Source organism: Bacillus rossius, chromosome 12, assembly GCF_032445375.1.
Source record: "Bacillus rossius redtenbacheri isolate Brsri chromosome 12, Brsri_v3, whole genome shotgun sequence".
Classification (NCBI taxonomy): domain Eukaryota; kingdom Metazoa; phylum Arthropoda; class Insecta; order Phasmatodea; family Bacillidae; genus Bacillus; species Bacillus rossius.
In genome coordinates this window covers 44,579,548-44,605,723 of record NC_086339.1, presented here as the reverse complement: position 1 = coordinate 44,605,723, position 26,176 = coordinate 44,579,548, and the positions used below count along the sequence as shown (strand labels likewise).

Sequence of the window (26,176 nt, the reverse complement as noted above, 5' to 3'; positions counted from 1 at the left end):
CAGAGAAATGGAATACCTAGGATATTCTTGGGTCATCTGTAGGTGTACTTACCTGGAAAGTAAAATAAATAAAACCATGAAGTTATCTTTCCGTAAAAAGATTTCACAGCCAGCTTGGGACTGACCACCTTGTTGGTTACAACATAAATGCCACACACAATACCACTAACATACACACACAGGTACTCACTGAAAGAGAAATAACAACATGGCTTCCAATAAATATTTGTGGTACAAGCCTGAGCATATGCAGATGGCTTTTAACTGCCATCTATTATAAATAACTGTAACTAAACGATTAGCCATGGGACTGACACAAAACGCTTGGGGACAAGATTTAACTAATTAGGAAAAAAAAATTAAACATGCTGATTTTTTTATAGTATGGTTTGTAAAATTGTAAATATTATGAAATCAGACTAAAATTTGTAACATGAATATATATATATATATATATATATATATATATATATATATATATATATACAATAAGATGAATTTAAATAAAACCACTTGCAGTAGGGACATGCCACGGAACTGACATTTTGACATAAAAACATTAATTAATTAAAAAAATGTACTTGTAAAATAAATTTAATAATGATAAGATTAATCATGGTTTCAAATTAAAATCAAAATTGGAAGAATGTTTTAGTACTTGTAACAAGCACAGTATTCACCTATAGCCCAGGCAAATTAGACATATGCTTCCCGAAAAATCGTCCAAAGCTGGATAGTGTTTTAATACCTTTTGGGGGTCCCAAATAAGAGTCCTGTGAGTTTGCGACGGATTCTGACTTCTGCTTAAGTTTTGGGAGTCAAAAAACCGCGGAATTTTCGCACTTTGTTTAGTTTTTCACTTATAACTCATAAACGACGCATCCTACAGACAAGTTTATTGGAAGCTTTTTTAAAAAGCATTACATTCTGCTTTGAATGGTTTTTGGTCTGTCAAAATCGGCCTAGTCATTTAGCCGCAATCGATTTTCAAAGTTAGGCTATTTTTACCAACTTGGCTAAAAAGTTGATTCTTTGTTTAGTTTTTCGTTTACCAATCCTAAACGACGCATCCTGAAAATTTTTTTACTCATAGCTTTGTTTAAGAGCATTAAATTATATGTCGAATGGTTTTTACTTCCTCAAAATCGGCCTAGCCATTCAGCCGCAATCTATTTTTTAAGTTGGGCCATTTATACCAACTCTCATGTATCATGTAATATTTTTTTCCAATTGTGCAGTTTTCGAAGTGGCGAATGAGCAAAACCGGGTCGGCCACAACTCAAGAAACAAAGCTGACAGACGAAGAGACTGATGCACTATCGTATCTCATAAAGGATTTCACATCAGAAAGATTTGACATTAACAACCCAAATGTTGACAGTCTTATGGAAAAGTTCAAAAGACAATTGGAAATCTTAGAGGAACGAGGAAGCACAGCACAGCTGTGGGTGCAGTATTTCAGGATGGTGTCAGTCCTCAAGCAATTTATCGAGACTGAAAGAACTGGGAATTGGATGTTACACCTGCAGAGCATCAGAAACATGATTCCATATTTCCACGCCAGCGGACACTTCAACTACGCAAAAGCTAGTCAACTCTACCTGCAGGATATGGAGGAGCTCAATAAAAAACTGACCAATGCTGAATATCTACAGTTCGTTGTACAAGGTTACTTCACAATAAGGCGTAGCGAAAAGCATTGGTCCGGAATATGGTCAGATATGACCATCGAGCAAGTGCTCATGAGAGCAACATCTTCTTGTGGAGGGCTATCCCGTAGGCAGGGAATCAGCGATGGGACACTAGCCCGGTGGATCGCTGGCATGCCCACTGCAGTGGATGTTTGTCATCAAATTGAGGAGTACTGTGAGGTCTCCTTCTCAACATCCGATCGGCATGTTGACACGACAAACTCCAGAATACGGAGGGACGACAACGATTTGCAGAAATTCAGCGAATGGTTTCAGTGCCATGACCCATTCCCTAAAATGAGTTCCCTCATGTCCATCAGCACAGGAGTTATAGCAGATGACAGCATCAACTGCCACAAAGCTTTTGAAAAGGGCACAGCCAGTATGAAAACCATTGAAGGGAAAAACTTCAAAGAACTTCAACTTAGCAGAAAAAACCTAGTGGTGCCTCTACGAGCCGTGAAGGCTACAGCAAAGATCAACGGAGAATCAGCCCCTATCAGTCCGGACACGATTTTCCGCCGCATTCCATTTCACATGAAATCACAGCTTCAGCTTGAATCGTACTTTAGATTCGAATTGGCCCCGTACCCACTCCCACTGTTTGATGATGACGGCATGATGTGGAAGAGTAGAAAATCTGAACTGTACAAGCTGTTCACTCCAATCAAAGTGGATTTCACTGTGAATGCAGACTACGTAGTGGATGGTGGTTTCCTCCTGCACATAGTTGTGTGGAACAGCGGAAAACAGTTTTCCAATATCATTCACAAGTACGTAAATTACGTGAAATCCAACTACAAGTCTGACAGTATCACCATAGTTTTCGATGGATACCCAGAGGATGTGGCCGAGAAGAGTATAAAGTATGCTGAAAGAGCGCGAAGAGCCCATGCTATGTCATCTTCGTCGGTTATATTCCAGGAACATACCAAGGCCAAAATGCCGAAAGATCGTTTCTAGTTGAATGATCACGACAAGAAACGTCTCATATCGATGCTGACAAACAAACTGATGGACGAGGGCATTTACGTGAAACAAGCCTTGGAAGATGCAGACTCTCTGATTGTGAGCACAGCAATGGAGAGGTCTATAGAGGGAGGCAATGTTTTCATAGTGGGAGAGGACATCGATCTGTTGGTCCTGCTCACTTTTCATGTTGCTGTCTTTGAAGAGCCCATCTCCAACGTGTTCCTCATCAAACCCGGGAAGCAGAACCAGGAAACTGTCGTTTACAGTCTGAGCAATTGCCGGCTGCCTGAAAACATGAGGAAGCATGCCCTGTTTCTTCATGCCTTCACGGGGTGCGACACCACATCCTCATTTTTCCGCCAGGGGAAAATAAAATTGATCAAGAAATTCATGGCAGACCAAAACCTCCTTCATCAGGCCTCTATTTTTCTTGACCCGATCAAAACTCCTGATCAAGTTGCAGAGGCAGGCGTTCACTTCATAAAAACCTTGTACACGGGTGGCAGCAGCAAGTCCCTCAATCAAGTGAGGTTTGACCTCTTCCAGAGGTCGCTTTCAAAAAAGAATTTCGACTTGGCGTCCTTGCCTCCTACAGAAGCTGCTGCTCGCCAGCACTCCCAGAGTTTATTTACAGGTGCAGGTATGGAGGAGTAATGTACTAGATCCAGAGAGATGGGGGTGGAAAATAACCACCAATGGGTTAACTCCCATCACAACGACTGATCTACCGGCCCCACAAGAACTTCTCAACTCCATATCGTGCACATGTAACAAAGGGTGCAAAGCAGCTTGCTCCTGTAGAAAGGCAGGGATAAAATGCACTACCATCTGCATAACCTGCAAAGGGCACACATGCCTAAATTCCATCTCTGAAGACAAGGATGTTATACTGGATGCCACCCAGTGTGACGAGGAGATTGATATCATCGAAGGAGAGCAAGAAATGAATCCTCATTCTCAAGATTCCGAGGATGAGGAGCTGGATGACGTGATCGGCGAAGAGCGACCGTCTTCTCCTAAACGGCGAAAGAAATCGTCAACATGAGTACCTTGTACATCTTTCATATTATGATCTTTCATGTACACAACTAATACCGTTATCATTTACGTGTATACATCTTTTGTTACCTTCAATAAAACATTATTCATTATAATGCCTTCTTATAATTTGAAACCACATAACATCATTTTGGAGTGTGCAGGTGCGGATCCTGTAGGAAGGAGGGGGGGGGGGGGGGGCACGAATCCTAGAATTTCTGAAACCCCAGAACAATTAATATTTAATATTTTATTAAAAATAAGGATTAGACTTGAAATTCCAAAGGGAGGCCGTGCCCCCCTTCCCTTCACTCTTGGATCCGCCCCTGGATGATTGAATAAAACATCATCAAATGATTCATATGATCCATTCGAAGGGCATAATCAACTTTTTAGCCAAGTTGGTAAAATATGGCCCAACTTCAGAAATCGATTGCGGCTAAACAGCTAAGCCGATTTTGACAGACTAAAAACCATTCGACACAGAATTTAATGCTCTTAAACAAAGCTATGAGTAAACATTTTTTCAGGATGCGTCGTTTAGGAGTTGTAAACGAAAAACTAAACAAAGAATCAACTTTTTAGCCAAGTTGGTACAAATGGCCCAACTTTGAAAATTGATTGCGGCTAAATGGCTAAGCCGATTTTGACGGACCGAAAACCATTCGAAGCAGAATTTAATTCTATTTAAAAAAAGCTTCAAATAAATTTTCTGTAGGATGCGTCGTTTAGGAGTTATAAGCGAAAAACTAAACAAAGTGCGAAAATTCCGCGGTTTTTTGACTCCCAAAACTTAAGCAGGAGTCAGAATCCGTCGCAAACTCACAGGACTCTTATTTGGGACCCCCAAAAGGTATTAAAACACTGTCCAGCTGTGGACGATTTTTCGGGAAGCACAGCCTTTTTTTGGTCTAATTTGCCTGGACTACTAGGGACATTATGTGTGTCACTTTACAAATATTGACCCATTTGTGTACAACTTTTTTTTAGAAATGCATATTTGTGTTTTTGTTTACAGCTATATTATAAATAAAAGTTTATAGTGAAGAATTATTTAAAGTAATCTACAGTTTTCTGTTTAATAAACAAGTATTACAAAACGGTATATACAACAAAAATACAAGGTACTCACTAATTAACCTACGTGCAAAGTGTATCTTTAACTTGAATTATAATATTACATTTGTGTGCTGTATATCCCTTAGGCATTTAATTTATAGTAATTATATTACTTTGTGACACCTTAGACAATCTCAGCTAGCTCAAAAATTTGGATCTGGGGTGGACATACATTTGTTATTAACACTTACAGTTATAAATAGGGTGCTGAATATGATGTTGATTCCAAAGAAATGTTAATGTCAATTATTTGTTTACTAAAATAACATGTCTCGAACAAAAAATTTATATTAACTGTTTTTATTAGCATTTTACATTCATTCACAAGTCATTGTGGCTGCCATTTTCTGACCACGAAAATAGTAAGTACCTGTAGAATTTATATTCAAGTTGCATATAACCACTTCTCTAATTTAAAAAAAAAAAAAAGCTGTTCGCAAGTACTGGAGGATGAATATTACAACATTGTTCACTATTATGTCCCGTGGTTGCATACAAACACACAGTACAAGCTGAAGGAATATGACTTAGGAACAAAGACAAAATTCCATCGACCCTTATGGTGGGCCATTACTGTAGGGCCGCGACGTCTTGGCGTGTCGGTTTGCGGGGAAGCGGGGAAGAGTAAATGAGAGGGGAAGCAGCTGCGCGCGCACATCAGCCGCTATGCGGTTCATAGCAAAAACATCAGGCGCCACGCTCTCAGTCTGAAGTGAACAATGGAGCCCGACGCAGGACGTTCAAGATACAATAAAGTAATACATAGTGGGGAGAGGGAAATTAGAAGTAGTGTAATCCAGTGTTGTGATGAAGAAGCTGCCAACATATGTCTGCTAGTACCTCTAACAAATGCAACCGAAAGAGCTGCGCGATACACAGGTATAAGCCAAAGATCAGTTTCGCGCATCCGAAAACACAACAGAGAGACGCCAAATAAAAAACAAACAACAACATTATAAGTTTTTCAACGCATTCCCCGTAATTTCACCCGCGGTTTGTTTGTTTTGCATTTGGCAATTTTCCAAACTTTCTGCACCGCTTGTTAGAATATGTTTTATCTACAAGTGTAGCCGATATTGCTACACATTATATTGCATTATATTACATGATATTATATTACATTATATACATTATATATTGCATTATATATTTTATGATATATATGATTTTATGATATATATAAATGTTTATTAATACATTATTTATTTATCACTCCTTTATTTGACCGTTAAACAGCCTCTCATGTTTAATTATTCATTTCAAGCAAAAAAAAAAAAAACTGGGAAACGTTTGTTGTCAGTTGATGACTTTGATAGAAGAGTGATCAGACACACTAGCCACGAATTTTGTGCAGTAAAAAAACGACAAGGAAACTACTGCCAGTTTTGAAAGAAAAAATTCGGATGGAGTTAGGGAAAGACATCGCTGCGTAAAATACTCAAAGAAATGGGTTTTGTGTGGAGAAGAAGCCAAAATAAGCGAATGCTTCTTCTCGAAAGATCTGACGTTGTTGCTTGGCGATAACGGTAGCTGACTCAGATGAAACAGTGCAGGGAGACTGGGAAGAATATATTTGACATGGATGAATCCTGGGTTGACACTAATTTAACCTTTCAGAAATGTTGGCAAAAGAAAGGTGACGTTGAAGGTGTAGGTAATGGCAACAGGAAATGCAGCGCACAGGCTGATAGTTTTAAGCGTTGGTTCTAGGCAGGGCTTCCTTCCTGGAGCCTCTCTTGTTTATAAAGCAGGCACAACAACAGGAGACTATAAAATACGCGAGGATGGTTTGTTATAAATATGGTTTTCGGACCCCTCGAAATTACTAAAATGGTTCTTTCAGAGTGCTGTTATGGAAAAAATACCAACCCGTGTGCATAAAAGTGGTAAGGTTCTTGAAGTGCGTGAAAGTGTCATGTCGATCGTCTTCACATTTCAGCCAAACCAAATGGAAAAGTAAGCATCAGCGAGGGAGTTAGCTGCAAGTCTTAATTAATTGTGTTTTCTACAGCAACCCACAATTACAAATTTAGTTCTTAACTTTTAAAGTATTGTATATCTATGTTTAACTATGTTTAACTAAGCTGCCCAGTCGAGCAAATAGTACGCTACCTTTAAATAATAAATTACCGTAAAGCATTATCGCATCTTTGTATCATTAAGATCTGCGCTGTGTTGCACCGTACGTGAGATTGTTCTCGACCAATGTTTTCGGAACGGCATGGAGACTTCCAGGCCGTTGTTATCTGCGGAGCAGACAAGGAGGGACGTGTCGATTACAAGGTCGCTGAGCTCTAGGGAGTCGACCCGCCAAGACGTCGCGGCCCTACTATACCTGCGACTGTGGTAAAAAAAATTTGATTATATTAGGTAGCGCCCTGACCACAGCCGAGAAATTCTCTATAAACACAAACATAAACATAAACACAATATTTGTGAGCCACTGCCCGACACACGACCTACTGGTACCTCGTTCAGACGAGGACTGCCGAGGCTACATGCATCTGCGTACCTCCCGGAGGAAGTAATAGGTGCATGAGCTCTCCAGCCAATCACAGCACATCCCTCACAAACTATTTCGACTGAGATTACAACAAGAAAAAATCACAACTTCTGGTGATATAATTTTTAACCAATTAAAAAAATACCTGTGAAAAAGACCAGCCAATACTGGCACATGGCAACAGCAACTAGTCCTTTCTCGCAGCTATCGAGCTCTCTGTCTCTCTCTGATTATTATGCACTAGAGAAACTATGCACCTGCTCATCTTCAGACAAAGAATCATGGCGAGAACAAATAAAAATAGAAAAGAAAATAACATTATGCCATTTCAAACAAAGCATAATAAGCAAACCCTAAAAAATACGTGAAAGCATATAAAAACATACATGCACAAATTAACATGTAAAAACAAGGCCTTGGGCCTGATTTACCATAAAGCAATAAAATTGTCATATCATAAAAAACCATGAAAAAAATGTTAATTATGCTCTTGCAAGATACAGCAAATACAGGAATACTTCTTATAAGGAATAAAAACTGTTTATTAAAAACATATTAGGAAACCTAACCACGGTACTGAACATAATGAGACTTACTAATAAATTGTTAATTAAATATTTAACCAGTGTTGAGGACTGTGGCATGCCAAAGTGAACTAAATGTAAGTTTATACCATCTTGTAACACAGATTTTGATAACCTTACATATGAAATATTAAAACCAGTTAATACAAAATGATCATGCTATGAATTTAGAAAAACATGTTTGGCAATGACTTCTTTATGCTACATGTTTTTGTGTAAGATCATACTAATATTTTCAATTCATCTGCCAAATAATTATTAAACACTTATTCCATTTCATAATGTCTTCTTGGGTCAACACATATAATTGTGTTGTATAGGTATATACCTAATATTACTGCCCATTGAGTGCTTGGACAAGGTGTGATGGGAAAGAAGCATATGTGGAATAACAATTTGTATTAGTTTAGACAATCTTGCATCATCGAACAACTGTGGCTCGATTGAGGACTTCACAAAGATACAATTGTGTGAGTTAAACTTGTTAAATTAATTCTCAAAATTTTGGTTTCTAGTATGAGCCACAAGCTATTACTGGATACATGCACTAGCATTTAAGCAGATTTAGCTGGGGTGAACCTAAAACATTTTGTCTCTCAAAAGGAAATAACGCCAATCTTCGATAGTCACGGACTACAGGAATGCTTTTATATTCATGCAAAAATATGGTATACCAACTAGGTGCCATAACTTTGTCCTGTATAATCAGCTGATACATTGTATATTGAGAATACTCACCAGATCTTGGATGATGGTGGAAGTCTGCAATTCAGATTTACCTACATTTGATTTTCAGAATTAAATATGTCTGCGGGTGTAGGTTCTGTTTACATTTTTAAAAGCCTGTAAAATCAGGTCATTTTGACTATAAATTATGGACTGTTATATATATATATATATATATATATATATATATATATATATATATATATATATATATATATATATATATATACACACATATACACACACACACACACAGTGTAAATTCTTTATAACGTTACTCGATTTAACGACAAATTCCTTAAAACGTCGAAATTACTTGACTTTTTGGTTGGTTTACCATGTTTTCTATACAATAATACACTCTATATAGTGTCATGCTCACTCTATTCAGCGACAGCAATACGGCATTATAAATCATTTGGCAGTACTTTCTAAGTTGCTGAAGTTGATAAGAACTGCTGCTGTGTACATTCTTTTGTTTGCTGTTTTGTTGTGTATTATCTAGCAGGTGTTTACTTCGACTGACGTACCGGAGATTCTAAGAAATTTTGTCTTTTGTTTTTGTGTGATGATCTTGCACATGTTTAACTAGGTCACTAGACTTTTGTCAAGTTGTTACACTTTATCATTATCGCAGTTGCTTACAGACTTTCGAAATGTAAACATGGCGATTAAACGAAAATCTTTGTGTATTAACAAAATATTTGTATTAATACACTCAATAGAGGCGGGAGAAAAGAATTTGGAAAACCCTTTGGATTTAGCCGCTCTACCGTGTCTACAATATGGAAAAACAAAGAAAAAATAACAGACTATATGCAAATAGTGTTGTTATTTGTATGAATATTAATGTTCGTGTGTAAAATGTGTACTATATATTAGTAAATACATATTATTATAAAATAGTAAAATGATATCTTCTATTTCTCTCCATTAACGACCACTCTCTATAACGCCGAAAAATGCTCAGTCCATATGTGTCGTTATATAGAGTTTACACTGTGTATATATATATATATATATATATATATATATACCTGCGGTGTCGTGGAGGTATCGTTATCGCCTGCCCAGGTGTGTGGCAGCACACCACGACGCTGTGGTGAATCCGGGAGAACCACTGAGTGTTAGTATTGGTGCACCTGACACTACCTAGCCGAGCACTACACTCAACTGTAAGTAAACCTACCAGTGCTATGTTCCTGCTTGATGTTCTTCACCATCCCAACACCCTATCAACAGCACGACTACGAGACGACGGAGTTCTCGCGCCATTTACGGAGCGCGAAGCAGCGAGGTGTCTACTGCGAGACGGCTGACACGAGACTGAACAGTCACGCCACGCCTCGGCCGCCGGTTGATCGCTGATTAGCGCGCCACCCAACCCCCACCTCCATGCCAATTCTCAACCGTCGCTTCGAGTAACGGTCGCACCTGCTGTGTGTGAGAGAGACAGATGGGTTAATAATAAACCGGCGATCTTATGCTTTGTGCTCGCTTCGTTTTATGATTATCCCATGGGACAGCATCTGTACTATTACATGGTGATAGCACAGACATCTTCGTGTTTATTAAGATATCTGCTATGAATGTTTAGTAAATATTTCGCCTTATTACAACCATAAACTTTTCATCTGTGGAACTTTAATAATATTAATATTTTTTTTTCTTTCATCTGCATTGTTGTAATTTTCGTTAATTTTTTTTTACCGTTTATTTTTTTATTCTGACCATCTGTTTAATTTGTAAATTCAATTAATTTTATTCTAGTTCCTTACCGTATTGTTGTAACCAAAGGCCATGAAAGGATGTTATGAACCATATATATTGGGTATACACGTATCTCAGCCACACAGGAACAGGAAGTAACTTAAAAAAGTGTGATTTTTGGCGTTACTACGTGTAGGCTAAGGCCTGACGCCTGAACAATTAAAATTATTAAAAATATGAGTTTAGGGTATCGTCGGTTGTGTACATTAATGAAATTGTTACAACTAAATATCTTAACGAACTGTAAGTAATATTTACTTGGATTTAAAGCAGTTATGTCAATTATAAGCCAATTTAAGAATTGCTTGGCGTCCCCATAGATAGTAAACATAACACAGCAACACTTTCAATAACAAACATACACTGACATACAAATTTCTTACTCCATAATTAAAATACTATATATTTCCATAGTAAACTACAGATTGGATTCGTCAGTTGTTACCGTCTACTATTGTTTATTTGTTAGAGCATTGTTTCTGAGGTTTTTATGCAATGTTATATTATTAAGTTTACGAAGGTATCAACAACACAGTACCTACACTTTTTTCCTCCACCCTGTACTGCCTTCTCTCCCTACTTCAACAATAAATTAAAGAAAGAGAGAGATAGAATTATTAGTGTAACAAAGGGAGGTGCAGAACAGAGGAAGTGGCGCCGCAACGTGTGGGGCTCGAAGAGAATCCCTAAGTAGACTACCTCTCCAAGGTAAAAACACAAGATGTCTGTTAATAAGACCTATGAATTGAGGAGTCGGTCAGAGCTCAGCAACAACCTGGAAGATCTCTCAGAACACGACAGTATACAGGAAGGATATGAGCCTGTATATCAACTGGTAATGGAGGTACAGCCTGAACCCAGCACACCAGAAAGAAATGAATGTCACAGAGAGAGTGGGACAGCTACAGCCACACCTACAGCTGCAGCTGAAGATGAGCAAGCAGCGAACATGACTCACACCACCACACCGACCGAGAACCTGCAGTCAACTGAGTGGTCTAGCATTATGTTGTTATTACAGAACGTGGCAACTATAACAAACCGGTTGGACGACAACGTGGCAGCTATCACCACCCGTTTGGACGCCAACGCTCTGGACAACGCACAGAACATGGCAGCTATCACCAACCGTTTGGATAACAACGCACAGAACGTGACGCAGCTTACTGAGAAGATTGACGGAGTCAGAGGTCAGCTGGACGCAAACCTTTGCGAGTTGAAGAGTGAACTCAACACCAGAATAGAGGTTCTAGATCATCAGCTGCAAACAGGCCTCAGTGACCTGGAGGGACGTTTGGATGCCAGATTACAGGAACAATGTCAGTCGGTGGGACAGCTGGCCAACCAGGTACTGACACAACAAGAAAGAGTTGAGAACTTGGAGTCACACACTACCTCCATGATTCGATCAATGGAACTGGTAAGAATAGAGGGGCGAGACCAGTCACAGCTACTCCAGCAGAGACTCGCACATATAGAGGAGACAGCAGTCACTCTGCAGTCACGAATGGAAACAGTAGAGTCAGGGGCAAGATCAGCCGCTGAACAAGCTGCTCAAGCATGCACCAGCTCACTACAAGAACAGAGGCAACTGAGAGGGGAGGAATTACATAATCGGATGACAACTGCCAACTCCTCCAGGACAGAGCTACCCAACCTACAGCCTACCGTGACTGCCAGTTACCCTTCACCACCAGCCCCAGTGGTTACCTCAAACGCCACACCACCTCATCAGACCCCATCTTGCAGTACTTCACATCTTGATCAGGTGGCTCTGATACATCACCCAGCCAAACATTGGGCTGAGGCTATGCCTACGTTCTCTGGCAAATCCTTAGAAAATCCAGTTAGGTTCCTCAACAAATTTGAGGAATATGCCCGAACCTTTGTACTAAGTGACAATGATAAATTGAAGTGTTTGAACGTAGCCCTTAAAAGTACTGCCTTTTTCTGGTGGGAGTTGCAAAGCCTGCACATCAAATCCTACGAACAATTCAAAGAAAAATTTAGATCCCAGTTTTGGAATCTAAAGGTACAAGGGAATTTGAGGGCCCAGCTACACTCCGACAGATTCGACAGTAGGAAAGGGAGCAGTCTGGAGGCGCACCTTTCATCAATGTATGAGCGCACCAGATATTTAGACATTACCATGTCAGACGATGAATTCATCGCAACCATGCTGACACAACTCCCTATCGCCTACCAAATACAAATGTCGGGACATACCTACAAAGATGTTACTGAGTTTAGGGACCATGTTCTGGCTGTAGACAAACTACAGAGATTACAGCGAGGTCAAGGTGCTAGAGAGGAATCTGAAAGAACACCTCACCAACCACCCAGTAAGAATGTGCCAGTGCACAATTACTGGCAGAACAGGACCAAACAGGACCAGCAGGCAAACGTGCACACCTTGACGTGGGAGAGTACAGTCAAGAGTGATGAGGACCACAACCAAGGGCATCTCGCTAAGAAACAAAAGGGCAAGTATACCCATAAGAATAGGCATAACAAGCCCTACAACAAGACTATCTGGTGGTCGAACAAACATGCCTGTAGTGATGGTGAGGATGGCCACCACGGCCAGCGCTTGGGTAAAACATCTGTTGAACGGCCCCCCAGGAAGGTCACGTACCCCCATCGTTATGCAGATTCAGATGGTGAGGCTGACTACCGTCACCAGAGTCAACGCCAATTTTACGCTGACTATACTAGGGGTAAACATGACTTCCGCCAGCCACATCTCAAGAACCCCGCCAGCCCAGACAGAAGCGGCAGACCACCGAGTCATCACAGCTCGTCTGGCGGCATACAAACTCATTTTGCATATCCACCACCCTCAATTCTCATCACAAGAACAGTTCCAGCCACAACAAGGCTATTTTCAACGTAACGCACCAGTGAATCCTGTTGCTGCAGAGTTTCAGGCAGCAGTAAACAGGGCTGCTAATGGTCCAAGTAATTGGACAGGGCCTAACCCAGCAGGTTCAGCTGCCCAGCAGTGCAGCCAGAACAACCAGGATAGAGTGTTAAACTAGAACGGGTCAGGTTTGCATCGCCCCGAACTCATACCCGCTATCCAGAGCCTACATGTCACCCCTTATGAAGCTCTGTATCTGGATAGATCGGTGGCGATCGACCCGCTCTATATGCCCAAATTTGACAAAGAAACCGATTACGAAGAACTACCCACAGGCAGTGAGGTAGAACATCTGATCAACAGTCGCCTACAGTCTGAGGCACAAGCAAGGCAAAGAAGGAAGAAGGCTTCGAAAGTCAAGCAATTTAACATAGGAGAGCTCGTATTATGCAGGAGTGCAAGTGTGAGCAAGAAATGGGACAAAGTCACCAAGAAGTTGTTCTTGCTGTTCAAGGGACCCTATGTGGTCACAGACAGGATACATAACAACTGCTATGAGTTGGCAGACCCTGCCACCAACCACAGCATAGGCAGGTATAACCTAACCCAGCTAAGGGCCTACCACAAGCCTATGGTCCCACAGTAACAAGTGTTATTTGCTTGTGTCAGCTACTACAATAGTGTTTAATGGTTTTTTTTTCTTGGGGAATTAAGTAACAATATAAGTGCACATGTTACCTACACTGCGCAGTCCTATGTAATCAAGGAATTGCACATCAAGCACTGTAAGTGTGTGAAGCTAAATGTTTTGTGTCCAAGTCAGGACCTGTGCTAGCCAAGGTTGTACGGTATGCTGTATTTGTTAGTGTAAGGAAATGCACTAGTCTGGTTGCCTGATGAGCTTAAAACCAGTGTGTTGTCTCGTGACGGTCTAAGACTAAGGCTCTGCCGCACTGGGATTTGTTGTACAGCACTAACCTAGGGTTATTATGGTACCGTAATGTATGGCTATGGCATAACCTAAATGGGTATGAAGCTTCGGTGACACATGTGAGCAGGACTAGATGTCTACTAACAGTGTAATCATGTTGTTTACTCTGAAGAAAAAAAAAACCTACTGATCCACTATAGTGTGAGCTAACCAACCTAACAAGAGTGACTACTATGTGTTAATTTTTTTTTCGCCGACCAGCTGTGTGACTCCTAAGCAGTACATGCACATTGCGTACTACAAGCACAAGAACACTTGCAACTACTAAGCCATGCACACTCTAACTGCTAGTTACCTGCAGATATGATACTCCTTCTCGTAGCACTCTGAGCCTTAGCTTGTTGTTGGATCACCCACAAAGCTATCTTATTTAAAAAAAAAAAAAAAATATTTAATAATATTTTGCAATTTAAAAAAAAAAAAAATTATGGAAGCTTGATATGAAGAAATTTGTGTGATTTATTTTGCTCTATCAGAATGAAGAGAAAAAAAAACTGCACTGGAACTAATTTATTTTGGAATTTGATTTTATAAATTATGGGCACAAATTAATTTTATGAACTCCGAATATTATTTTGATGTGTAACACATAATTCGAAGCACTGTCATCTTGAGGATCACACTGTCACGCGAGTGACGTCACTGTTGTTCAGCAGTACATGATGATGTGATTGTCTTCTGAGTTGTTATCCACAGTAGCAAGGAACACTGGTGTTGCGAGAGAAAGTCCGCTCTTATGCTGCCCAGTTGTTGAAGGAAGTCACTGTAACAGAATTGTGACAAATGTATAAAAGTGCAAGAAATTTTTATATGTCACGGTAAATAGGTGTAACACCTGACTGGAAGATCATGAACATTCTTGAAATGATATGAGATTCCGCATCAGCCAGTAGCTGACATCCTACCTAACAAGACAACAGCATTCTGCAAGTAATCTACTGTGCAGCTGTGTCCAGAGTAAGATAGTGAGAGACTGTAAACCACCAGCTGAAAACCTCACCATACTCAAGAAAAAACACTGAAATTGTCCAAGACTGCATCTGAATTATTATTCATCTGTAGAACACTATGTAATAATTTTAGGCTTGGATAATAATAATATCTGTCAAGATATCATAAGAACTGATAAGGTTATGAAATATGTGTAACAAACTGTAAAATAATAATGACTGTTGCATCATAAGAAATGATGATATTCAATTATGTATAACTTTAATTATGTATATAATTTTTCAACTGGTTAATCTTGTGTGTAAATATTTTTCTTGTGTTATGTTATTTAATAATCTCTTAATATGTTGTAAGAAATTGTAATAATACTGATAATTGCATTAGTAGTCAACTAATTTACTCAGTAAATCACAGGTTAAATGCTGTGTTGAAACCATTGTAAATATGAATAATATTTTTTTTTGTGGAATAAAATTCCAATCATAATACTGTTATGTAGCAGTAAAATAGGCTGAATAGCAATTGTATGCTACATTATCATGATATCTAATGAGGATAATTAAAAAAAAAAAAAAAAAAGGTGTAAATCAACACTGATAATTATTGATATGGTAATTACAAGTTGTAAACAAAACCAGAAAACTAATATAAGGTTATACCACTGACAGACTAGTCAACCAATAAGTAAACTAGCAGTACAATTGTGTAAATATTGTGTTCCTATGATAATCCACAATTATAGCATTACTTTGATGTTGAATAATTAATAAGATTTTATCTTATTGTTGCAATGTATAGTATATTATTAATACGTCAATAATGACAACTAGAATTTATTTTCTTTAAACAATTTCCTATTTCTCGTAACGAATATAATTTTTTTTGATTAAGTAATTAATTTTCGTAAAAGTGATTAAATCTTTCCTGGTTATTTACACCAATCCTACTGTGAGAGCGACTTCAAGCAGCAACCAGTCAGCACAGAACATTGTTATGTTTACTGTTAAAGTGAGTTATGGAAACGCGATATACTAGATACACACCTGTCGTGTGCATAGTGCGGAAATAACCACGAGTGTAGAACACGGAAATATACTTAGCGGTGCGATGACGGAGCTGGCCTTGCTCCTACTAGACATTAGGTTGACGCCACGTATGCTGACACAGCGGCGTCAGCATGAGACCTCCGTCTATTCCCCGTTGATACCATCCCTGGTCAAGGGCTGGGACAGCCCACGGGCCACCTGGAGAGCCGAGCCCGGCACTGTAGCGGACATCGTCAGGACCCGCCACTGTCAGCCACTAGTTCTCACGAGCGCAGGTCACCCGACACGGTACATCCTGTTGCCGTGATCAGTAGCCGACACCCCCCTGCGGTGGCGTGGAGGTATCGTTATCGCCTGCCCAGTTGTGTGGCAGCACACCACGACGCTGTGGTGAATCCTGGAGAACCACTGAGTGTTATTATTGGTGCACCTGACACTACCTAGCCGAGCACTACACTCAACTGTAAGTAAACCTACCAGTGCTATGTTCCTGCTTGATGTTCTTCACCATCCCAACACCCTATCAACAGCACGACTACGAGACGACGGAGTTTTCGCGCCATTTCCGGAGCGCGAAGCAGCGAGGTGTCTACTGCGAGACGGCTGACACGAGACTGAACAGTCACGCCACGCCTCGGCCGCCGGTTGATCGCTGATTAGCGCGCCACCCAACCCCCACCTCCTTGCCAATTCTCAACCGTCGCTTCGAGTAACGGTCGCACCTGCTGTGTGTGAGAGAGACAGATGGGTTAATAATAAACCGGCGATCTTATGCTTTGTGCTCGCTTCGTTTTATGATTATCCCATGGGACAGCATCTGTACTATTACATGGTAATAGCACAGACATCTTCGTGTTTATTAAGATATCTGCTATGAATGTTTAGTAAATATTTCGCCTTATGACAACCATAAACTTTTCATCTGTGGAACTTTAATAATATTAATATTTTTTTCTTTCATCTGCATTGTTGTAATTTTCGTTAATTTTTTTTTACCGTTTATTTTTTTATTCTGACCATCTGTTTAATTTGTAAATTCAATTAATTTTATTCTAGTTCCTTACCGTATTGTTGTAACCAAAGGCCATGAAAGGATGTTATGAACCATATATATTGGGTATATATATATATATATATATATATATATATATATATATATATATATATATATATATATATATATATATATATATATATATATATATACAATCCCACGTACATCTCACAGGCTGACTCACTGAAATATAAAAATTCTTGAACTACAAGATTCTGCAAAATGATGACACGACCTATCTGAGTGCTGTGAGTTTTTCGATGGTTTCTTCGAAGAACTCTCTGTGTCTGTGGCGAGCCACTGTTTCGAATCATCTTCAGCTTTGTGAGCACACCTCGTCTAACATCCACCCTACTACGATTCACAAGGTCAACCAGAGATTGCTTCTCTCCACAAGTCAAGGTTGTAATATTTCTGACAGTTGGACTTTTCACAAAATTCACATTGTATTATGGCAATAAGGTATGGTTCATGGTATGTAAAAATTCTCATTTTGTTTCAGGGAAAATGTTGTGTTTTAATATTAGATAACTAGCATTCTTTCGAAGAGTTAGCCAGTTTAACTTTGATGATTGCTGCTTTAATTTAACTCTTTACATTAATTGCTAATAAATGTTTGAAACCATATTTTAACGTTTACTCCTTTACTTTTTCTCACTACAACCCACCGGTGATCTCTGAGTATTAACTCTCACTTGTTTATTAAAATTCCTGACTGACTAGTTGTGCAAAGGTAATTTGTAATATTTGAACAATATCTCACATAAATGATTAAATTTATTTTTCTTTATTTATGTTGATAACATGAAGCCAAATGATTTAATTATTTAATTCAAAATTTAATGCTAGTTTCGTCAGTCACTGTTTTCAAGAGTTTATGTTCAATAAATTGTTTAGTTTGTTGTTTGGTTTTTCATGACTAATTTTTTTTTATGAACTGGGAAAAGCATATGCTGATATCTAGTTGATTTTGTTTTGGTGAATATATAGTCAAACTATGCTTTTCTATTGGTTTTAATTGTCTCTTTGGGTTGAACGTCCAATAATAGTTTGATTTGAGTTTAGTGTTTACTTAAAAAGTTTTCTATGGTGCCCAGGCTTAAAAAATATTACAGTTTCCTTTTGAATGATGATAGAAACCTTATCTCTTGAAATATTGATGATACTATATCTTGAGACTTTATGATAGTGGAATATGTGTGAGTAGCTATTTCATGAAATAAAAGTATATCAATTATATCGATAGTGATGAAAGTCAACTTGGGTAGTCACAGCATTTATTTAGTTTTAATGAAAGTAATTCTATGATGAGTAGCCTAAGCAACTAAGTTGTTACTTTGAAATAGAGACACCATTCTTTCACTATACATAGCTCTAATTAGATCAAAACTTGAATATTGTTCAATACTTTGGAATAGTATAATGAAATCTGATAGTTACAAAATTGAAAACATTCATAAAAAGTCAATTTGATTTCTAATAAACTATTTCCCGTGCCGATTGTAGCTTCTCTCTCGGATTGTAGAATCTACTTAGACTCACTTTTTATTTGCAAGTGTATACTATATAACATAGACCTAAGAGTTCCTCAATTCCATAGTCATCTATTATTCGCCTTATGTATCTTTAACAGAAACAATGACATAATATTCAGACTAACCACTAATATTCCTTTACCCCAGTTCTCTAGTGTGCATTTACTCTCCAGATAGTCTCATCACACTGCACAGCCAATGAATTGCTACTACTGCTTCATCAGTCCCTAGAGCTTTACCGTTAATTCATCCTTTTTATTCCTTCCTCTACCTCTTTCCATGTGATATCCTCATCATGCAAATCTGCCCTTACTTCCTGTTCGTCTGCTCCTCTTCATTCTCAATCCTGCCGGGCTTTAACTGCTTCTCAAATAATTACCCCACAGTTTATTTTTCTCTTCTACTGACGTGACCATGCCTCCGTCATGTGTCATCCTGAGTGTCTGAGCCCTCTCTTTCCTCCTACTCCATGCTGGGCTGTATGATAGTTTCTTACTGCCTTCCATGAGGGGAACCTACTATAAGTGATCATTATCATCAGAGTGCAACAGAAAGTAAACTAAATTAAATTTCTTTGCTGACATTGTATCTCAGCAAAGCATTTAATAAAGCCTAAATTGCACTACCTATAAAATATAAATAATTCAAATGTGTGGTAATTTTCGTACACAAAATCACTTTTAAAATGCAGGTTGAATTGTATGTATCACAAAATGCAAATTTGTTCTGTCAGATCTCTCTACTGGCACGGGGTGTTGTTTACTGCTTGTAACTGGTGTTGTTTGTTGCAGGAGGAGATGGAACAGAAGCCAGTGGTTGAGATGGAGTTTGTGAAGGTGGACAGCATCAAGGTACAGTAGCCTGCAAGTGTGTGTAGCTGCTGTCTCCTTGTACCAGAGCAGTCTTCTCCACTGTGGTTGTGTTGCAGGAGGAGGTCGAGGAAGAGACTCCACTGGCTGGCGTCCAACCAGCTGCTGTGTGGCAGGTGAGTCGTGGTTTCACTCTGTCTCGGTCACAATGCCAGGCTGTCTCTCTTCGTAGAAGCCACAGTACTACTTCTCTTTGTCTTACTGTTATGAAATAATTTTAAACACTTGACTAACTAATCATCATGCTCTTTCTCAAAACAAATAATGGAGATTGTAGTGGCTGTGTTCCAGTGAGACGAATAAGTTACTGTCGGGAGTTTTATTTTCTCTTCAACCCATAAATATAGGTATTTAGTTAATATATGTAGGATTGTTAAAATTTCCAAGGTAAGGTTTGCGGCTTCAGCCTGTCTACTTTATTATTACAGGTGGATGTCATGTGGTGTAGTCATCTACTGGCTTGCCCCTCATGTGCCTTCTCCTATTCCCGAACCACTACAAGGCAATGGATATTTTGATAAAAATTTTGTGAAGGAGGTGAGCTACAATGCCAAAATCTGAAAGTTTACAAATCTAAGATGGATTGCTACAATACGTTGCTATCGCACAGGGTTGTCTAAGGAGGCAGATACTGAGTTTGGACACCACCACGTGGTTTGTGGGCACGTGGACTCGGCAAGACTCCTTTCGAGGGCCATGACGTCGCCCAAGTGCGACGAGGCACACAACCCTAATGATGCTTCGTTGGCCCCTAACATCCGCTCTCAGCGGCGGGTATGCTGGTACACTCGCGTAATGTCCTAATCTTTACCTAGGTGGGCTCTAGGCGTCCCACACGCCAGACAACTATACCGGGGCACCCGTGACCGAAATAATATACACTCGAGATTCACACCTGATATTTATTAAACATTCCTCGTCTCTACATTATTCATCCGAAACGGATAAAAAGCCAATGGCAAACAATCTGTTTAGAAGGTGGGCCAGGTCACCACGTGGCCTCACCAAAGAAACGTAACGAAGTTAAATTTAAAATGCTCGAGGAGCTTAAATTCTTATTGAAACAGTCTACCACCCGGAGTAGGCCTTGAAGGCAGAAAGAAAGCGATTTAGATTAATATATGCAAAACGTATGCTAACGGATTAGGTATTACCAAACAATGATGTTTACGATGTGCGGGAGCGTCCCACTCTGGGCGGCGGAAGAACAAGACTGACCGGTCAACAGGGTGTCATGGCGTCTTCCAACACTCGAGTTCCTGTTAGCTTGTTAACTTATAATTAATCTAATTACTAACATTGTTTACCCTTTTAAAAATTAGGAATAATTAAACGACAATTTCTGATACTTCCATCTGATTTCATAACAGTATACTTAATTATTTATTGTATAAAGATTATTCGTCGGTAGTTCCTGCAGCGGCCACGTGTGGCGCTGCGCCGTCCTTCCTGTGACTTAAGAGTAAACACTGGGCGTAATTATAAAAACACACAATACATAGCCCTTTATTTCTTTACTTATTAATTTATTACTATTTGACGTTTCTGGGCCGTCGCACTGCCTCTAATGCCTCCTGCGGCTCACTCACACACGCATGCACACGTCACCGTGGCGGGCGGTGATGGGCGGGTGGTGGCGCTGGCAGAACAGGGGACACATCGGGCTCAAGGGAGGGCGCAGCCCTGGTTGACGTCAATTGCCCCCCTGAAGAAGCTCGATGTGGCAGCTGTGTCGTCGTCTCTGACGTGGTGTCGGCGGGCGGGTGAGGGTGCTGAGGACGTCGGGGCCATCGCCGGTGAGGGGACTGGAGCATTCGCGCGTCGGGCAACATCTGGGCGTCGGCCGTAGGTGGTAGTGGTGTCCGGCCGCCGTAGCCCCCGTGATGCTCCCCCCTCGGGTCTCTGGGTGCGGTTCTTGCTCGGGTTCCTCTGGTTCCTCGATCGTTACTCGGAACGTCGATTTCACCAAGGATAGGTGCATTGTCATTTCAGCCATTCCTTCTAGGCATTCACCGGTTCTGTTTCGTTTTCTCCCAGCTCCCAGACGATGGGTTGTGGTTGGTGCCCCTCCCCCGTCCCTCCTGTCACAGCGTCTCGTAGGAACCTGCGGAAGGGTGTCAGCTGATCTCCAGGGCTTGTGGCCAGTCGCCTCGGTTGAGGCACGTCCTCTGCTGCCCTGATTGCTGATGTGTATCTCTCCTCCAGGAACCCCTGGTACTCGTTGTCGTCGTCTTTCGAGGGGGTTGACGTGGTCGGGCCCTCTGTGTCGCTTCGGTTCCGTGTCGCTTGATCTGGGGCCATCCCCTTCCTCGACCGCCAGCCTTACTGCATCCCGATGATACTTTGCTCTGCGGCCCGTCTGCAACTTGACCACCACGGCTGTGGGGCCTATCGTGTCTACGATCGGGATGGGACCGATCCATTTGGGTGCATATCCGGCGCAGAAGTTCTGCTTCCGGAGGTTCCGTCCTTGCACCAGCATGGCCGGGGACTCACCGGTAACTATGTTCACTCGACGCTGGAGGCAGTACAGTATATACGGTAAGAGTTGGTCCCATTGAGTGTGGTTGTCTCCCACACGCAGTCTCAGCTGGGTCTTGAGGTCTTGGTTATGCCTCTCAGTGGGATTCGCTCGGGGGTGGTATATCGGGGTGGTGTGTGGTCGGACTGTCCACTTCGCGCATATCTCTGCCCACCTGCGCCCTGAGAACTGTGTGGAGTTATCCGTGAGTAGTACCCGCGGGTACCCCCATCGGGGAAAGAACTCCATCACCAAAGCCTGTGCGATCGTCCATGCCCTGCAGTTCGGCAAGGGGTACGCCTCCACCCACCGACTGAAGCAGTCTGTGACCACGAGTAAGAACCTTTTGCCCCGAGGTGAGCGCGGGTACGGCCCCATCAGGTCGAGTGCGACCGTGTGGAACGGTTCCGTAGGTCGGCGCGGCACCTGTTGTTCCCTCCCGTCCGGCCGCCGCGCCTTACACCGTTGGCAGTGCCGGCAACTCCTTACGGCGTTGCGCACGAACCTGCCGATGCCTGGCCAGTAGAACAGTTCTTTAATAGCCCGCGTTGTTTCATCCATGCCAGGGTGGCCGGCGAGTTTATTTACGTTAACAGCTGAAAGATTTGCCTGCGCGTCTGGGGGGGGGGTGCGAACGTCCGCCACTTCAGCTGACTCCCCGCGGGACGGGCCTGTAGTTGCCCGTCGACCACTTGGTAACCCTCACACACAGACTCCGCGCACCTTTGCATGATGTCTCTGGTGCCCTCGTCGACCTGCTGCATGCCTCGCACGAATTCGTCCAGATCATCCAACTCGGCGCCGGGGGAAAGGGTGGGTGGATTCTCCCCGCCGATGCTGTACAGCACTGCGGGTAGGGGGTCGTATCGGACGTCCGTGCCCCTGTCCCTGCCAGTGGGGGGTAACAGCTCGTCCCAATCCGCATCGTCCCGGGCTACTACGGTTTCGTCGGGGTTGCGGGACAGTTCGTCAGCAAGCTCATTGTTTTTATCTGGGACATGCTCCAATGTGAAATCCATCGCCTGTAGCAACATTGCCCAGCGTGTTATTTTTGACCATCGCTCCTGCATTGTCGCTAGCCACTTCAGGCACAGGATGTCCGTCCGGAGTGTAAAATGCGCCCGGTACCTCCTCAGCACCCACAGCATGCCCAAACATTCGCGCTCATTTACACTGTAGCACTTCTCGACCTCGTCGAATTTAGCACTGGCATATTCGATGATCCTGGGTTCCCCTCCGTCCCCTGTCTGCAATAGGATGGTGCCTATCCCCTTCTGGCTCGCATCCGTTTGTAATATTACTGGGCGGCTCGGATTGAGTCGGGCTAGCAAGTGACATTGTCGGAAACGGTCTTTCAGCTCTAGGAATGCATCCTGCGCGGCCTGGGTCCACTTAAACGGCTTCTTCGGGGACAGCAGCTCTGTCATTGGCGCTGCGACCGTGGAGAACTCAGGAATGAAGGCATGCAGCCAGTTCGCCAGCTCAAGGAACCGCTGTAGTTGTTTACGCGTCCGGGGTGAGGGTTTGTCTAGGATGGTATCTAGCTGTTGCTGGGTAGGTCGGTTCCCCTCCGCGTTTACCACCAGCCCGAGGAAATCTAATTCAGTGGTGCCGATGTGACATTTTTTGCGGTTACAGGTAAGCGCATGCGTTGCCAGCCGCTCTAGTACCAACGCCAAGTGGTGGGCGTGTTCCTGGTCCTCCCAGGTTTGTGACCATACTATGACATCATCGAGATAGGTTGCGGCGAAGTCTCCAGAGTAGTCCCCCAGTACCTGCGTCATCATGTTTTGGAATGTGGCCGGTGCGTCCTGCAAGCCGAAGGGCATTGCGCAAAATTGAAATCGGCGACCATCGGGTATGGTGAACGCGGTCTTGGGCCTTGGGTCTTGGCGAATTGGCACTTCCCAGTATCCTGACTTGAGGTCAAGAGACGTGAAAATTTTTGCTCTGCCTAATCTGGCGACAGTGGTGGCCATGTTCAACAGGGGGGGGGGGGGGGGTGTGCATTGACAGTTAGTTTGTTTATCGGTTTAAAGTTCATGCAGAAATGCAGGCTGCCGTCTTTTATCTCGGCGAGAACAATTTGAAAGTTATAAGGGCTCTCAGAGGTCTCTCTGATTCCGTCACGTGACATCTCACGTACTTGCGTCGGGATCGTCTGTCTCCCTGTGTGTTCGTAACTCCTTGGGGTTATGAATATGGGTTCGTGCGGGTAAGTTGGTATGGCGTGCTCCGCTACTGTTGTGCGTTTCAGGGGGTTGGCCGAGGCAAACACATGACACTGTTGATCGAGCACACTCTGCATCGCGGCATGGTGTTCGGGGGGAACACCATGGCGGAACTGGTTGAGACTGACCTTGGTTTGCGCCGGTGGTGCTGGTCGTCCGACGCCGTGCAGTGTTCGCCTACCCTGGGTCCTGACGTGCGGGCACCCCGTCCGCACCTCGATGTGGGTGTCCTGTTCACTCAGCCAGGGCAGCCCAAGGATGACATCATCCCGCAGTCCCGGGACTACCAAGGCGGTCGTGGTGGATTCCTGGTCGCGGACATGGACGTGCAGCATCGTACGCCCTGCGTGTCACAGTCGTCACCAGCGGTGGCAAGCTGGAGTCGGCCCGCACGGGCCACGAAGTGGTCTCTCTTGAGGAGTCTTGCAGCGACGCAGTTGTGGCTGGCTGCCGTGTCCACCAGGGCGTTGACAGCACGTCCATTGATCGCCACGGGCACCCGGATAAAGTCCCCCTCGGTGGCGGTCACGTGACCCAAGAAGTAGCCAGTCGGCGTCGGTGGGTTGGAGTATTCTGGGTTCCGCGTGGGGGTGGGACGGTTTACCTGGCCGCCCCCTGCGGCCCGTTTCCCGCCGGCTCGTCACGGGCCCGTCTGGGCTGGAACTGGTTGCGCACAGGGCAGTCCTTGTTCCAGTGGTACCCCGGCCCCGGGCACGTCTGGCACCTGGGTGGTTGCCCTTCTCTGATGGTCTGGTCGCGCCAGGCCGGCGTGGCCCTGTTCTCTCTCTGGGTGTTGCCGATGGTCCTGACGCTTTTGTTCGGCGGCCTGTACGGTACCAGTGCACCAGCTGCGATGGGGGTCTCGTGCTCCGGTTGGCGGCGTTTGCTCTTTGGGCTCGTTCGGAATGTTCTGGTCGCCTTCAAGTCCTGCTCCACGGCGTCTGCTTGCCGGATGAACTCCTCTAGGGGCCTCTGGGTCGCCTGATGCAAGTACGGGTGCAGCTCGGGTCGCATGGCCTTGACCACGTGTGCTAAGATCTCATCGGAGTCGCCCATTGGATACAAGCGTCAATGAAGACGTGCTTTGCGGCTCATGAACGCCTCCGCGGACTCCGCGGCTCCTTGCTCCGAGCAGTACAGCTCAGCACGCACCTTCATCTCGGCGCGGATGTCGTTGAAGCGTGCCCGAAACCTCCGTACAAACTCCGTCCATTCCGTGTCGAACTCGCCGATGAGCACCCACCAGGTCTTGGCGTCCCCCTTCAGGACGCGCCCCACCCACTCCGCCCACTCGGCCTCCGGGACCCCGTAACGCCTCAACCGGTCCTCGCACACTCGCACCAACTTCCCTGGGTCGTCACAGTTTTTTCCCGCGCACTCTGGCAGGTCGACCGGCCCGACCGGGATCGTCCTCCCACGTGGTGTGAGAGCCGCGTGGTCGTTGCTGTCGCACACGTGAGCCGTGTCCCTGTGGTGCGAGCTCTGTACTTCGTGGCACAATTGGCACATAACCCATCCGCCCTTGTACGACTCTGCCTCCGCCCCATCCGCGCATTGTAGGTGTACGCTCGGCAGTTCCAGCACCTGCCACCCTCACGTGCCTGTCCGCTACATCCTTCGACAGTGCCCTTGAGGAACTCTACCACACGCGGTTGTTCCTGACTTATGCGCTCCTCCATCCGCCGGCAGGTCCTGCGGCTCTAAGCATACGCACG

At 43.2% G+C, this 26,176-nt stretch overlaps 1 protein-coding gene and 1 long non-coding RNA gene across 4 annotated transcripts in view; one reads left to right on the top strand and one right to left on the bottom strand.

The window, feature by feature from the left end:
* The window catches only part of LOC134537891 (zinc finger protein 260-like), a 50,998-nt gene that overhangs the window by 5,537 nt on the left and 19,285 nt on the right, over positions 1-26,176 (top strand). For 2 of the 3 annotated variants that reach the window (XM_063378812.1, XM_063378813.1), the window contains exons 4-5: positions 19,632-19,691; positions 19,769-19,825. In XM_063378812.1, coding sequence (XP_063234882.1) covers positions 19,632-19,691; positions 19,769-19,825 — 117 coding nt within the window. Of the gene's footprint in view, positions 1-7,047; positions 7,167-19,631; positions 19,692-19,768; positions 19,826-26,176 lie in introns of all 3 variants that reach the window. The other variant, XM_063378814.1, reaches the window with a different exon arrangement.
* On the bottom strand, positions 14,750-17,362 carry LOC134537887 (uncharacterized). Its single transcript, XR_010076061.1, has 2 exons — positions 16,729-17,362; positions 14,750-16,648 (listed from the first exon to the last, which is right to left on the bottom strand). It is a non-coding gene; the product is annotated as an uncharacterized LOC134537887 (long non-coding RNA).